Source organism: Diabrotica undecimpunctata, chromosome 5 (assembly GCF_040954645.1).
Source record: "Diabrotica undecimpunctata isolate CICGRU chromosome 5, icDiaUnde3, whole genome shotgun sequence".
Taxonomy (NCBI): domain Eukaryota; kingdom Metazoa; phylum Arthropoda; class Insecta; order Coleoptera; family Chrysomelidae; genus Diabrotica; species Diabrotica undecimpunctata.
Window position 1 is genome coordinate 12,884,091 of NC_092807.1, and position 17,674 is coordinate 12,901,764.

The 17,674-nt window shown below is 34.4% G+C and overlaps 1 protein-coding gene across 1 annotated transcript in view; it reads left to right on the forward strand.

Moving 5' to 3' along the window:
• LRP1 (LDL receptor protein 1) overlaps positions 1–17,674 on the forward strand; it is a 149,284-nt gene that overhangs the window by 103,872 nt on the left and 27,738 nt on the right. Inside the window, exons 17-19 of the mRNA XM_072531505.1 lie at positions 5,470–9,500; positions 11,208–11,586; positions 15,418–15,700. Of these exons, the coding sequence (XP_072387606.1) occupies positions 5,470–9,500; positions 11,208–11,586; positions 15,418–15,700 (4,693 nt within the window). The remainder of the gene's footprint in view (positions 1–5,469; positions 9,501–11,207; positions 11,587–15,417; positions 15,701–17,674) is intronic.

Sequence of the window (17,674 nt, forward strand, 5' to 3'; positions counted from 1 at the left end):
TATATACACTTGAACTCCTAAGTGGAGCATAGAACTTCAGTGAAAACGCGCCATCGGGTTCTGTTTTGCGCTAAGGCCTTCACCTCATTCCAAGACTTTCCTTGGCCTCTTATCTCGTCCATGATGGGATCTTCTCCAAGTTTGTACTGGGCGACCTCTTTTTCTTTTTCCTTGGGGATTCCACTCTAGGGCAGTCTTTGCGATACTGGAACTATTTTTTCGGAGTGTGTGACCGATCCAAACCCACTTTCTGGACTTAATTTCATTTTGTACCCTCTTTTGTTCGGTCAGGTGTAGTAGATCTTCGTTTCTGATGGTGTTAGGCCAGAATATACGAATAATTCTTCGTAGACATTTGTTAACAAAGACCTGTAGTTTGTCTGTGAGGGTGTTTGTCACTTTCCAGGTTTCACATCCGTAGAGTAGAACAGACATGACATATGATCGGAATATTCGGATCTTTGTCCTTGTAGTGGTGGTAATGGTGGTAATGTAACCTGTCCGAAATTTCCCTACGTTTAATTTTAAGAATTATAATTTTTTCTCATCTAAACAGTACCCCTTTCTAATCATTTCCTATCATTTCTGATACTTGTTCTCTAAAATTCCAATATGCTTTTATCATTTCATGAAGTTTATGTTTTTCTAATGGCCATTCTGATTTAACCACTTTTGATAACTCTCTTAATTCTAAATCCTGTTCTGATTCAATTTTTACTCTTTCAAATTTTTGTGGACTTTATCATAGTAATCAATTAATTCTACTTGTGCATGCATATCTTGCTCTACAATTTCAGAACTAGAATCATGACAACCTGAGCGAGATAAAGCATCAGCTGACTTATATCTGACTAAAATCAAATTGAGTATTGAGCATTGATTGAGTAGCTTTTTAAATATGGCCTCTTAAGGTAGATGATCATTCTCCATCTCTAAAATTTCCATCGATGTTTTTAAGGAACCTTGTTCTAGGTCTTCCTCTTCTTCTCTGACCAATGGGTCTATCAAGGAGCGTATTTCTAGCTGGGTCATTTTGTTCCATTCGCATTACATGCCCTATCCACCTTAGACGTCCTATCTTAAGAGCGTAGGCGCAAAATTTCGGGCCAATGCTTTTTAAATGCATTCTTTTTTTTTTGAATCCTGAGAAAACTAATAAATATTTTTGAAAAATTTAAACACAGAATGAAAGAATACATTATTACCGAGGGCCGAAAGTCCCTGAAAACTTCTATAATGTTTATTTTAGAAAAAAAAGAGAAAATTTAGTGTGATTTTTAATTTCAAATATCTCATTCAAAAACACTTTTTGTTTATTCTAAGGGACTTTCGGCCCTCGGTAATAATCTAATCTTTCATTCTGCGTTTAAATTTTTCAAAAATATTTGTTAGTGTTCTCAGGATTCGAAAAAAATAAATGCATTTAAAAAGCATTGGCCCGAAATTTTGCGCCTACGCACTTAATATGTTTTACGATATCAGGTTCCTGGTATATTCTATAAAGTTCTAAGTTGTATCGTCTTCTCCCTACTCCATTGTCATTCACTGCTCCATAGATTCGCCTTAGTACTTTTCTTTCGAAACATCCTAACATGTTTTCATTATTTTTTGTTAGAGTCCAGGTCTCTGAATCATATGTTCGGACTGGGCGTATTATTGTTTTGTAGAGTTTTATTTTTGTATTTTTCGATATAATTGTGGATTTAAGGAGGAGATTGAGCCGAAAATAGCATCTGTTGGCCGTGCAAATTCTGCGGTTAATATTATTTTCAGTGTTAAGGAGCGCTCCCAGGTATACAAATTCGTTGACTGCTTCGATGACGTCGTTTTCTATAACAAAGGATCGTAGGATTTGTGGTTGCGTGCTAATTTTCATATACTTCGTTTTGTTGGTGTTTTCTTCATCAACCTCTTTATCATACAAATATTGACGAAAGCACTGACAACCAAATACAATTGCCAAACATTCCGTCTCAATTTGTGTATTATTTTGTTGAATTGATTATTAATTATTTATTAATGAATAATGAATATAAATTTATGATTCTAATTCATTAAACCACATTTAATCTTTGCGTGCCTTTATTGACCACGCTGTCTCAATCGGAAGCTGTCATGAGCTCGCAATGCTTATGCAACCCACTTTACACTAGAACGTAGTGTGCTGAGGCCAACTTTTGGTGTCGCTGGTTATGGTATGGGTGCATGTGGTGTCTCGAGAGAATTTTCTGAATATATTTGTGACTAATGTCTTGCTCTCATGAAATATTTCAGATATTTGGGATGAAAAAAATGTTAAAAATTTAATTCGGTTTCTTCTGTTCTAACCGTTTTTGTTTTTCCTTTAGTCTCACTTAACACTGAACCATTTTGATTGAATATATCCATTACATTTTGAAATGTTCTAGTATTCTGTTGCCGATGATGTGAATTTTGCTCATAATAGACTGCTGCAAATAAAGAGTTCTTATTACATTCATCTAGTATCCATATTATGTCTACCAGTTCTTCCCTTTCAAAATTTATTACTCATCATTAGACTTCGGCAAATATGCAAATAAAAATGTAGAAAATATGCGCATAAATATGCACGTGTTTACCCGAAAATATGCAAATATTTTACAAAATATGCATACAAATAAATAAAAAAATCGTAAAATAGTAACAATTTTATTTAAAAAAAAAAAGTGTACATAACTAAATATTTCCTACTATTCATTAAGATTTACATTTATTTTAAGTAACTACATCATTTTTAAGTATGAATAAACTTATTTAGAATTATGGTAACAATAAATGACCAAGTGGTGTTCAAAATTTTCTAACAAAAACTTGTGGCTTCTGTCTGAGTACATATATTTATATATGGAAAAACTTCGTTCAACATCAACTGATGTAACGGGAGTATTTTTCAAACTAACCAAAACATTTGGTTCTAAATTAATTGTTTCCGAAATATTTCCAGCTAGAACACTGACTACTTCAGAAAGAATATGGTAACCTTTATTTTTTTCCATAGTAGCTTCAAATTTTTTTAAAATATCTTTTCCAATATTACCTCTAACGTTCCGACAACATGACGCAAATTCTTTTATTAATGCTGTACTTTCGAACAATGACAGTTTTGGTGATTCTAACTGAGTAATTGTTTTTTGAACAAAACTAAAATTTGATTTTATAAATGAAAGTTCTTGTTGAAGCAAGTTACTCTGAAAAGTTTGTTTAGAATCCAAAAGAGATTGGGAACTTTCATCTGTTAACGTATCAATTATGTTCTTTATTTTAACAAAATGATCTGCATAAAAATTAGCTGCTTCTAACCATTTTCCCCATCGCGTTAAAATAGGTTGTGGTGGAAGAGGAATGTTAGGTAGCATTTCTTTATAAAGTTGAATTCTTATAGGAGATTTAAGAAATACTTTTTTGACACTGGATATCATGGTATTTACAAGAGGAAACTTTTTTCGTATTTCCTCTGCAACTCTGTTTAATCCATGCGCTACACAAGTAACATGTATTAAATCTGGGAAAAATATTTTTAAATTTTGTCCTGCTTTCACCATATAAGGAGCAGCATCCGATAAAATAAGCAGTAATTTATTAGAAGGAATAGTTGTCGGAAGAAAAAAAGTTGCTAATGTTTCTTGTATAAAACGCGAAATTATTAAAGCATTTGTTTTCTCAAGTTGCTGGCATGAAATAAGATGAGATTTTGGTAAGGTATCTTCTTTAAGAACACCAATCAATAAATGAGCAATATACTTTCCTGAGGAATCAGTGGTTTCGTCTACAGATATGTAAAAATAATTATCTGCAATTTCTTCCTTAATATTAATTAACACCGACGAGTATAGCCCGTTCACATTATTTCTTCTTAGAGACCGATCACTTTTAACATTAAGTTTGCAATATTTTTTTAGAAACGAACTAAAATTTACATTTGCTAATTTTGAAAGCGGTAACACAAAATAATTGTGTTTTAGAATAGCTGACTTCATAAAAAAAAGTAAAGGTGAAAAATTTTTCTAAATACACACCATTGTATTGTACCATGGACAATTTTTTCTCACTAAAGGAAGCTATTTTTCATTTAAAAACAACCTACGAGTACTAAATTTCAAGTAAATACGTTTATTGGTTTTAAAGTTATTGTTGTTATTAACTAAAAGAATTTAATTTTTTTTAATTTTAACACCCTGTATCTCGAAAAGTAAATAAGTTTGACCCCTCATTAACTATATCGTTTTGTTCAATTTTTCGCGAAGTATCTACAGTCAAACGTTGTTAGTGTCATTTGGAAACACCCTGTATGTATGAAATATTAGATATTTAATAGAAAATATTAGATACTTACAATTTTGCCACAGACTGAACAGTAGATTTTTCCCATATCCATAGACAGCTTTTTATAAGGTTTAATCCAAGTTGAAGCACTGGTTGTTTTAGGCATTATAAAATCACAATCTTCCTTTTTGTTACGCACAACGAGTGTTTACGCTTTGAATATCAAAACAAAAATGATTTACAAATCTGAGCATCAAATTAGAAATGTTTAGGTACCTAATTCAATAAACTGGGAGATTTTGGAAAATCCCTAAATTAGGAACAAAACTATTAGCCGTTTACCTGCTGTTAAGATACAATAAATTGTAGATAGATTCGGGGATTAGATCATAAAATGCAAATGAGCGAACCTTTAGCGATTATCCAATAACTGAATGCCTCAGTGACCGAGACTTTCTAAGAATGTTGAGGGCTACTTAAATTGATCTTCTTTGAAATTGTAAATGTTTTGTACCTGTAGAGATTACGTACTTAGATCATTTCTTGATTAAAATGAATACAAAATTTTATACAAGAATTGAAATAAATTGGTATGTTTAAAAATTTTCAAATACAGTATAAAAATCTGAACTTTTATGCACTTTATGCAAACTTTTATACAAATATGCCAAAATATGAAATATTTGCATAAAATATGCACAATATGCAAAATATGCAATATGCATATTTGCCGAAGTCTACTCATCATCATCAACCTGTATGCGTCCACTGCTGGGCATAGGTCTCCCTCAGCTCTTTTCATCTGTCTCTCTCTTGTGCAGCTTACATTCAGTTATTGCTAATACGCTTCAGGTCGTAAGTCCATCTACTTGGTGGGCGTCCTCTGCTCCGTATGGCTTCTTTCCTTGGTCTCCACTCTAAAATTCGTTTTGTCCATCGTTTATCTGATAATCTGGCGACGTGTCCTGCCCAATTCGGCTATAAGGACAATTAAAATTCAAGTCAATAACAAAAAAATGTTTAAAAATGAATTGTCAATTTGTGAAACATACGTTTATAGCAACACTTAAGAAAGTCATTCTGCCAAAACAGGTTTAGTGATAAAAAATAATAAATGTTGGGGAAGTGTTGAAAACAAAAGTTTTCAGTGTTTTATTGTTACATTTTTGATATTTGTTGTTTCAGATTGGCGTACGAACAGCGTATTTAGAGCCAACAAATTCACAGGAGGCGACGTCAAAGTAATACAAAGAACCCTTTCTCAACCTTTCGACATCAAAATTTTACACCCCAGCCGACAACCCACAGATGGAGTTAATCCTTGCGGAACCAACAACGGTGGATGTTCTCACTTGTGTTTGATACACTTCAATAAGACATATAAATGTGACTGTCCTCATATTATGCGACTCAGCGAAGACAACAAGACCTGTGTCGTTAACGATAAAGTTCTCCTGATAGCGAAAACTAATGAAATCAGAGGGGTAGACATCTTACAGCCCTACTACCACACTATACCCACTATAAGTATTCCACAAGTCGTTAGTCCTGTTCAAATAGAATACCTTTCCCGAAACCGTACTCTTTATTTCGCAGATTTTCATATTAACGAAATAAAAAGAACTAGTTTAACACACGGGCCTTCAGAAACACTCTTAGATACAGGACTACAGAATCCTTCAGGTCTGGCACTAGATTGGATCTCAGATCTGCTATATGTATCATCAAAAATCGGCATCATGGCGTCTAATCTCAAAGGGGAGTTTATAACAAAGATAGTAGACAATGTCAACGTTTTGTCTGTGTGTGTCGATCCTCCTAGAGGCAACCTATATTGGATATCTTCGGTAAATGACACAGAATCTGTAGAGACCAGCGCCATGGACGGAACCTCAAGAAAAACAATCGTTCCTAATCTTAAATCCACTTCGAAGAGTCTCACTCTTGATATTAAATCATCTAAACTGTTCTGGATTAGCGACCTGGAGGTGTACTACAGTAATCTAGATGGTAGTGATGTACAGAAGTTAAACCTATCGAAACAAGTATCTGTATCCGCTGTTACAGTTTATCACGACAAACTTTACTATGCAGACGACAACGACCAATCTGTGCACTCAGTGGATAAATTAACAGGAAAAAATGATTTGATCCTAAGAAACAGCACTGGTGGAGTACTATCCTTGAGAATATACGACCCCAGTGAGCAACAGGGGGCGCATCCTTGCCAGAATAATAGAGCGGGCTGTCAGCATTTGTGTATTCCTACATCGTCTACGAAATTCACCTGCAAATGTGCTACAGGCTACAATCCAGACCCAACTAATTCGTTTAAATGTGTGGGAATGGAAGAATTCTTGTTTTATTCAATAAACTGGGAACTGCAGGGGTTATCTCTAGATGGAAAAAATGATACTCAAGTTTTGGGTCCGATTTCGAGAATCTCCAGTGCTACAACAATTGACTTCGTAGCTGCTGATGATTTTGTATTTTGGGCAGATAGTGACCACGGAACTGTTAGTAGAGTTAAAAGAGATGGTACTGATAGGAGTTTTGTTTTAGAGCAACCAGAAATGCTGGAGAATATCCTCGTCGACTGGCTAACGGGTATAGCAATTGACTGGATCGCTAAAAATATTTACTGGTGCGATTCTAAGAGAGGTACCATTGAAGTCGCGAGACTGGACGGTTCTAAACAAAATGTTTTATTTTCATATGAGATAGGGAAACCGAATTCATTGGCTGTGGATCCGATTAGAGGATATTTAGTACGGGCTGGTGGGTCTAAATTAGAAATAGCAACTATGGATGGACAGAACAGACGACTCTTAGTTGGCGATGCCAAATCTATTTCTGACGTAGCTTTTGACTCAGAAAACGAGTTTGTGTATTTCACTGATATACAGGCAAACACCATAGAAAGAGTGAGCTACGATGGACAAAACAGATCTGTAATGCTGAATCAATCCTTAGAAAATCCTATAGCTTTAACTGTATTTAATGACAAAGTCTACTGGTTGGACACTACGTACGACAGAGGAAGCATATCTACAGCTTCTGCTTCTAATATGTCAGACTTCAAGGTGCTGTTAAGCGATCTAGGAGATTCTTTGAAAGATATTCAAATATTTTCTAAAAAGAAACAATCCGGTACTAACCCTTGTGCTAATAATAACGGCGGTTGTGAGCAGTTGTGTTTGTTTAACGGTACCCATCCAGTGTGCGTTTGTTCTCATGGTAGAATTACTGCGGACGGGAAAACTTGTGAACCTTTCGAAAGTTTCGTTATGTATTCTAGAGTCATCAGCATCGATTCTATACAAATGATTGGAGACAAGAATCTTCAGAATTCGCCACAGCCAACTATTAAAAATAACACTATGTTGAAGAACGCTATTGGTTTGTCATTCAGCTACAAACATCAACGATTGTTCTATTCTGATATTCAAAAAGGTTCCATCAATGCCGTATACTTCAACGGCAGTGATCATAGAATCATAGTGGAAAGACAAGGTTCTGTAGAAGGCTTAGCATACGAACAGGTCTATAATTCTCTATATTGGACTTGCAATAACGACGCTACTATTAATAGAGTGAACTTGACAGGCCAAATTAAAAACGCCAGTGCAGTAGAAACGATAGTACGCATGCGAGCTCAAGATAAACCACGCGGCATCGCTGTTGACAGTTGTGGCAGTAGAGTATATTGGTCCAATTGGAATCCGCAACAACCAACAATAGAAAGAGCATTTTTGACGGGCTACGGACGAGAGAGTATAATTAAAACCGATATTAGAATGCCCAATGCCATTACTTTAGATCACAAGGCGCAGAAACTATACTGGGGTGACGCACGATTAGATAAAATTGAAAGATGTGAATATGATGGAACTAAGAGAGTCGTATTAGCGAAAGTTACACCACAACATCCATTTGCTTTGGCAGTGTATGGTGACTTTATATACTGGACCGACTGGATGCTTCATGCGGTCATAAGAGCAGATAAATTCACGGGACAGTACATTGTTTTGCTCAGAAGAGATGTAGCTAGACCTATGGGTATAATCACAGTAGCCAACGACACAGAGGACTGTTTTTCAAATCCGTGTTTAATCCAAAACGGATTCTGTGAAGAAATATGCGGGTTGTCAGCTTCTGGTCAGGTGGAATGTTCGTGTGAAGAGGGTCGAGTGCTTTCCGAACAAGGCCGATGCCATGCCAAAATTTTGACCAACTGTACAAACGACGGTGACTCTTTCAGGTGTTCAGATGGCGGTTGTGTTCCCTTCCATCTCACTTGCGATGGTATCCCACATTGTGCTGATAGATCCGACGAAGAACCTGGGTATTGTGGATACCGTAGCTGTCCTTTGGGCTGGTTTCCGTGCCAAAATAAAATGTGTATATCTCTAAATTTAACTTGCAACGGAATAGATGATTGCGGAGATTCCACTGATGAACAAAATTGTTCTTGTCCAGAAGAGACTCATTTCCGGTGTAAAAATGGGGAGTGTTTAGATATAGCGCACAGATGTGATAACGAACCAGACTGCCAAGATAAAACTGATGAAATTGGATGTGAAATGCCGAATTGTACAGAAAAACACGGAAAGGATTTTGTTAATTGCAAGTTTACTACAACCTGTATTCATAAAGATTGGTTCTGTGATGGTGATGACGATTGCTGGGACAATTCCGACGAACACAATTGCACAGTTTCGAAACCAAATTGCGATAAAGATCAATTTCAGTGTCTTAACGGTGCCTGTATCGACTTGCGATTAAGATGCAATGGAGTAGCTGATTGTTTAGACGACGACAATAGCGGCATCGCTTTAGACGAGTTAAGTTGTGGATCTAACAACCAATGTCGATATGATCAGTTCATGTGCGAGAACGGTTCCACTTGTATACCTATATCGTGGCGTTGCAACGGTATTCCTGATTGTTTGGATAAAAGCGATGAAGAAAATTGCCACAAGCATTGTCGTAGTGACCAGTTCCAGTGCACTAACAATGAATGTATTCCAAAATCTTGGCAATGCGATGGGAATCCAGACTGTAACGATCAATCCGATGAAAGCACGCACTGTCAAACGACAACTTGTGCTAAATACGAGTTCAGATGTAATGCTACCGGCAGATGTATTCCAATGTCTTGGGTTTGTGACGGAGAGGCGGATTGTCCTGATAATGCCGATGAACACATGTTACAGGTAGGATTTTGTCGTTTTTCTCTTTTTATTAGCTACGTATTTTGCTGGCACCTTTTGTTTTTCTTTGAAATACTACAAAAGGAACTAAAGAACCTAACTACTTTAGAATCTTCTCATCTAGAGAACATGTTAATAATATCTATAGCAAGTTACTTAAATATAGTCAAGCATTTCATAATTTGTAGAGAATATAATTTCGTAAATTTAGAATACAACAAAATCAAAAATGCAGACAAATATTTTGGTGTATACGCAATAAAGGTTATTTTATTTATTACGACAAATTTATTACAAATGATGATAAGCTACAAAAAGAGACAAATAATAATTTAATAACAAAATTATTCAAACTATACATAATACTACAAAAATTGTTGAACATTATTCACTCAAATCTAAACACAGACTGGCTCATCTCTGCAACAAATAAAACAAAACATTTTGCTACATTTTGTGAGTTCTTCCAGGTTGTGAATTAGTGATAAATACAAGGATCGTACAAAAACATTCTTCTTCTTCTGCCAGTGCCTATTCTCTATGGATGTTGGCTACCACAATGGCCCATCGTATTTTACTAGCAGCTGTTCGAAATAGGTCTGTGGTGGTCATACCTGTCCACTGTCTCAAATTCTTCAGCCAGGATATTCGGCGGCGTCCTGGTCCTCTATTTCCTTCTCTTTTCCCTTCTAATATCAATAGTAGTATTCTGTATTTATTTTCATTTCACACTATGCCACTATATGTCCGAAGTATGTTAACTTTCTTTCTTTAATGGATTTCAAGACTTCAGGTTCTTTTTGTAAACGTTGCATTACTGCTGTACATATAATATTCTGAGCATGCGACGATAGCACCACATCTCGAAAGACTACAACCGTCTGCAAGACGCATCAGTGAGTGTCCAAGCCTCTGCTCCATACATAAGATCAGAAAACACATATCAATTAAGGATTTTGAGTCGGAAATGTAAGTTCAAGGTTAAATTGCAGAGAACTTTCTTCATCTGTTGGAAGGCACTCCTTGCTTTTTCGATCCTACATTTAATCTCGTATGAGTGATCCCAGCTGTCTGTGATGTTGCATCCTAGGTATGTTATTTTTTCTGCTCTATCCAATACCTCATTGTCTGCCATAAACTTTGCATCTGTATCTTGGTTTTTGCTTATGATCATAATATTCATCTTCTTATTATCGAGTTTCATTCCATATTTTCTACCGATGTTAACTACTTGATCTATCAGTCTTTGTAATCCTTCAGCACTATCCGCAACAAGGACAGTGTCGTCTGCATATCTTAGATTATTTATTACTTCACCGTTAACAATCACGCCAACAGTCGTTTCTCCCAAAGCTTCTCGAAATAGATGTTCAGAGTACGCATTAAACAGCAAAGGCGAGAGTATGCAACCTTGTCGTACTCCTCTTTGTATTGGGACTTCATCGGATAATTGATTGTCTACTCGAATCTTGGCTACTTGTTTCCTATAGAGATTGGCTAGTATTCTTATATCCTTGTCATCGATGTTTGCGATTCGCAAAGTTTCAATAAGCCTCTCATGCTGTACTTTGTCAAATGCCTTTTCGAAGTCAATGAAACAGGCAAAGACATCTGTATTAACATCTCTTGCTCGTTGTATCAATACTTGTAATGCTAAAAAATGGTTCTTTTTTTTGGTTTTTGTTACTCAAAATTACTTTTGGTTTTTAGGATTGCAAATTCGTCAGTTGCAACACGAACCAATTCCGATGTTCAGACGGGCAATGCATAGGCAAAATCTACTACTGCGACGGAGACAGGGACTGCACGGACGGCTCAGACGAACCGCACGATTGTTACAAAACCTGCGACTCAGACGAATTCCGATGTGAGAACGACAAGTGCATTCCCGAAGTCGCCAAATGTGACGGAAAAGACGATTGTGGAGACGGTAGTGACGAAACGCCGTTATGCGGCGATCCAAAAAGTGATGACTATTATTGCAAAGAAAAGGGCTGGTTCTATTGCGACAATGGTGTTTGTATCAATGAAACACTTTTATGTAACGGCGAGAATAACTGTGGGGACTTTTCAGATGAAAACAAATGCAGTAAGTTTATGTTTTTATTAAAAGTCGCTAAATTCACTTTCCTTTATATCTATATACTACTTATTGTTCGATATCTATAGTCAACTGCTAGCTATTACTTCTACATTTACCGTAGTAAATGAAAGTAGTAGTAATAGAAACGTTAATTTCTAGATTCAGTCATAGCTTAACTTATGAACCATAAAGTATTAAAACGTTCAGTTTTTTATAAGAAAAATCCGTAAGTTTGATTCCGTTTCAAACCGAAAAGTCCATCTAATGTCTCCAAAATTTTCCCACTTTCAGTGGTTCGAGTTTGATGGCGAAGAACTAAACAATTAAATAAAGTGATTTCTGCTAAATAAAATCCATATATTATGGCATTGGAGCACAAATTAGACAAACTTTTCACGTCTGAATCTGAATCAATAGAACGATACAACTATTATTTCGGTATCTCTACCTCGTCAACCGTTACAGCTAATTTTGATTCAAACTACTAATTAATCTTACTACTTTCAGTGATTCGAGCACAGAGGTGCACCTGCCTTGGTGGCGAAGAACTAAGCAATCTCGAACGGCGGACGAGGTAGAGATACCGAAATAACAGTTATATCGTTATATTCATTCCGATTCAGACGTGAAAAGTTTGACTAATTTGTGCTTCAATACCATAATATATATATATATATATATATATATATATATATATATATATATATATATATATATATATATATATATATATATATATATTGTTATGATGTGTTTTTTGTTGATTTTTAATAATATAATATATAGGGTTTTTATCGCGGTTCTCAAAGAATTAGTTTGTAAGTACTTTTTTAAATTATCTTTATTATAACTATTATGAAACACACATATATATCTAACCTAGCCAATGTAAATTTAAAATAAACTATCTTTAAATTGATACTCTTATAAAACTAATTAAATTCTATAGACAATGTAAAATTTAAACAAACTATCTTCAAAATTGAAACTGTTATGACACTAACTAAATTATATTAACAAAATTTTGTACCTTTCTTTCACTGAATGCCTAAATGAACTGTTTTCCACTATATATATTCTAATCACCACTGAATGTCTTCGTACTTCGGTTATCCTTGTTTTTGTGAAATTTCTTTTTCCAATTATCAGCTTCTACCAATTTAAGATATATTTTTCTTCACCAGCATTTATACACCACCAAGCAAACCAGCAAACACCATTTATATTTATTCTTCTTTTCAATATACCAATATCCAATTATTATAAGTTGATTTATACTAATCTCCAATCATAATATAATTTTAATTCCTTCCAATGTCCATCCGATATTCTTCTAATATACTTTTATAATCTTCAATAATTATTTGTGTATAATTATAAATGTGCATTAAATATATGCATAATTTTTAATCTTCATTTAACTCACTATATTAAACAATTGGACTATTTATAACTGATTCACTGACTCCAACTAACTTTCATATTTCTTACTAAATTTTTCTGACTGACTTCTTGAAAATTCTGAACAATTTACTTCACTAACTAAATGTGTCTACTAACTTTCATAATAAAACTGGCCTGACTTCTGACTAAAAACTCCCATCTTGAATCCAAATCACGGGTATTTATATCTTTTTGGATATTCTAGAATCATCTGGTAAGAGATCATGTTCCAATTTGTTCTATTACTTCTATATAGATGTTCTCGAAAAAAATATCTGTTCGATCCACCGCCATAATCATTATTTCGAGAATGTTCGACCGTAAACAATGGTCAAATTCTGCATTCTGGAGAATTCGTTCATTTTTTATTGATAATTTTGTTTACATTTAGGCTTTTCAGATCAGAATATATAATTAAATTAGTAACTTAACATTCTAATTTAATTAACTACACATTTTAAACAACTATAACCCCACTTATATTCGTAAAATTCTTAAAATGACACTTGGAATGGAGGGTATAGTGTGTTGCCTAGTCACATGGCTCACTTAAATATATCTACAAAATCATAACTACTAAAATGCAACTTTTTACAATTATTATATGCTAATTTCTTAAAATGCCCTCACATAAATATATTTTTATTAAATTCTCTAGTTTATAACTTATTTAAAACAACCAAATATCTAATATTATGTAGTATATAACTTATAAATTATTTTCTATAAACCCTAATCGTATCAATATATATATATATATATATATATATATATATATATATATATATATTATGGTATTGAAGCACAAATGGCATATATATATATATATATATATATATATATATATATATATATATATATATATATATATATATATATATATATATATATATATATAGTTATGAATGGTAGTAGAACAGTCTGTAGTCAGTTGTCATTTAATGCTCGACTTTCATATCTATTGCTGTTCGTTTCTAAAGTACATTCGTTCAGCAAATTCCCAACTGTCAACAAACGCACGTGTTGATATTCGCCCTCTCATTCGTCAAGAGGCTATTAAATATAATTTATTGCCTTAAATCAGACGGATTCTTATTTTACAGGTCCAAACTTGTCAGTCTGTTTAAATTCAAATTGTAACGTGTTGGTTTTTAAGTTAATATATTGTGTGTTATATGCTATAGTTATTGTTAAGTTATTTACTGGTCGTGTTATTTTTTAGAGTTTAGTTTAAGTGTTTAGTATTAAGTTTTATAGTGTGTAGTGAACTTTTAGTATCCAAAAAAAAAGTATTTGTTAATCAAAAGTATAAATAGCTTGCGGTAATCACTTTAATAAAGGTAAGAGAAACCAATATTTTAATTTATTGTTGTTTCGAAAAGTTTTATTTCCTTTTTAGTCCATTTATTCACGGTTTTTGCTGTAAATATTAAAGAACCGCTTGGATTGACATGAAATTTGGCATATACATAGCTAACGGCAAAGAAAAAAAGTGATATTGTGCCGATGTGTGCTTTTGTCATGGGGGTGAGTTTCACCCCTTCTCGGGTGTGAAAAAACATGCGTTCAAAATAAGTCCAGAATTGAATTCAGTCCGGACTAATTCTAAGCAACTTTTATTTTATACAGTTTTTGCATAAAGTCAATATTTATCGAGTTATTTGCGAGTGAATATGATCATTTTTCAATAAAAAAAAACACGTTTAGCTTCCGCAAATAGCTCAAAGAGTAAGTATTTTATCGAAAAACATATTCTTAGCAAAAATATAGCTTATAAAAAAGTTAAAAAAAATGATGTGCTTATACCTATATGAAGTCTGTAGACTCAGTAAAAGCAGAGTTGTAGCTAATGAAAAGTAATTCAAATATCAAATCGAATATTTCATGTTTTTATGCTTTGATAAACTTACGACAATGCTACTTTACAAAATGTTCACTTTGTTATGTATCTCTAAGTTAATGAATATTTTATTTTAGCACATTTTTCTTCAATGGAACATTAAATTTTGCTCACAATGATTAAATTTCAAGAAATTCTTACACTAATAGTTTCAAAAGTAAATATTTTTAAAAATCGTATGATATACCTCAGTGCGACCCTGTTTGGCTTTCACGTGCGTTTGTTGAGAGTTGGGAATTTGTAAAATGAATGTAGTTTACATTTGCACATGAAATTGCTGTGCTTACATAGACAATTATTACTCACTGTTTCCCACGGTTCACCGATCTCTGTATTATATTACCATTTAGGTACTATTCGAAGTCTTTTTTTTTTCTTGACATACCTACTTGGAAATACCTTCTTCACTTTTCATATTCTGATTGAAGAAATATCAGCAGTGTATCCTTAAATACTGTCAAAATACGTAATTATGTCAATTGTCTTATTCGCAGAAATCAACGAGTGCACAGCCTCACCGCCTCCATGTGCCCAAACTTGTATCGACAAACCGGTAGGATACGAATGCCGGTGTGAGCACGGCTTTAAAGTAAGCCCGAAAGATCCACACCATTGTGAAGATATCGACGAATGTCAACAGAAACCCTGCAGCCAGATCTGTAGGAACACCAGGGGCTCGTACCATTGTAGTTGTAACGAAAATTATGTTTTGAGTTTCGACAAGCATTCTTGCAGGGCCAATTCCAGTGTCAAGGTCAATCTTATACTGGCGAATAGGTAAGTTATATATCGAAAGTCATATTTAGCCAGACATTTGCGTTATCAAGTCGTAAAATTGTATAGCGTGAGTCTTGAAAAAATATATTTGAGACAGGTTGGGATTTCGCTGAATATTTATAAATAAGATCATTTTCCTGAGATTAATTTACATTTTTATCGTACATGTACTAGATTTATTATCGATTGTCGTAAGTCACAAACAGTAGACCTAAAAAAATAGACCAAATTTAGTGGAAATCTCTGCAGTTAGTTTTAGGTGTGCTTCATTCGACATGTACTGATATAAATAATCTCTTAGCTAAATCTATGAAAGACAATCCGCTACATTCCAGGGCCGATTGTTCGAACGCTAATCAAAACTTGATTGTAATCAAATATTTAATTACAATTAAATACGTCACAGCAGCTGAAAAATTATTAAAAATTGCTTATTATTATTATTAATTTGTAAATAAAAACAAAATTAACATCAGAAAGAGTTTAATTATGGTTTATTTTAAATTAAAATGCAAAATAATAAAATTGAATAAAATAAATCAGTCAACATAACCTCAAAATGTGACGAATTTGATTTTAATTAAATATTTGATTACAATCAAGTTTTGATTAGCGTTCGAACAATCGGCACTGGAATGTAGCGGAATGTCTTTCATAGATTTAGCTAAGAGATTATCAGTACATGTCGAATAAAGCACACCTAAAACTAACTGCAGAGATTTCCACTAAATTTGGTCTATTTTTTTAGGTCTACTGTTTGTGACTTACATCAATCTATACGACTAAGACTACTATGTTTAGCTGAAAAGTACATTCTAAAATGCCAATTTAATAACAAAGTAAACTAGTGCAAAAAATATGAGTTATTTCTGTTTCTAATTTAATTGAAAAATGGTGATATAACAAAAATTTTCTGATATTAACGGTTGCACATACTAATATTTATCAACATTTACAAATTCCAGTGGAACTTAAATTCTTTCAATCTAATTTTAATATCTCTTATTTCAAAGTCAGAGTTTGCGTTACCAATTTTGATCGTCATCATCATGCTCTTAGCGGTTATCCATATGACATGTCCTAAGACATGTCCTGTCGAAGCGTCTGACCCCAAGTCTTCTTTGGTCTTCGTATTCTACTCCTACCAAGAACTTGCAAAACCAAATCAGATTAATTTTAAGTATACCAACGAGATGTCAGGACATAATTACGATAAAGGTGGCTATACCCGCTATTAGAAGGGACTATTGGTTTTTGTTGCATTAATTTTGTAGCGCAGTGTATATTTTTACACAAAACATACACAAATTTTCTAAAAAAACATTCTGCCAGCTCTTGGTTTATAACCTGTGGTATATATTATAGAGCACTTACCATTTGCTGCACTTCCAGATGTATCTGCTCTAAGTACATTTCCAACCCTGTATTTTGCTATTATATTGTCGTAATACTTTCTTCTTGTTATTCCTCTTTATAAGCAATTCTGCTTGTTCATTGGCGGATTAATACCTCTATGGAAGGTTGTCACTACATCTTTTGCGCGGTCGTCCGATACTTCTTCTGCCGATTGGTGACTTATCTCTTGCTATTTCTCCGTTCGGCTCGCGGAGATAAGAATACGGCCGAGGTCAGAAGGCCCTGCCTGTCGTAAGAGGCGACTAATGGGTAGGAATTGAGAGGTGGAGAGCCGTCGCTTGAGGTGTCGGGTTTGTAGAAACGCACACGAACGCTTAGGCGTCACGGTCACCGGTTTACACTCCTATTATCCGAGACGGGACTCTCGTGGGACCACTCTACTCTCATTCCAAGAGAACCAGGCGAGGTTGAACGAGCTGCGCCCGTACACACCTCTCTTGGCCTTGTGTCAAGCGTGGTGTTGCTGTCCCGGCACGTACCCGCCAGAGTGGTAGAGGAGAGATCCTCGGCGGCGACCTGTCTACGTGCGAGGTGGAAATTCCTCTGCCTGCGTCACCT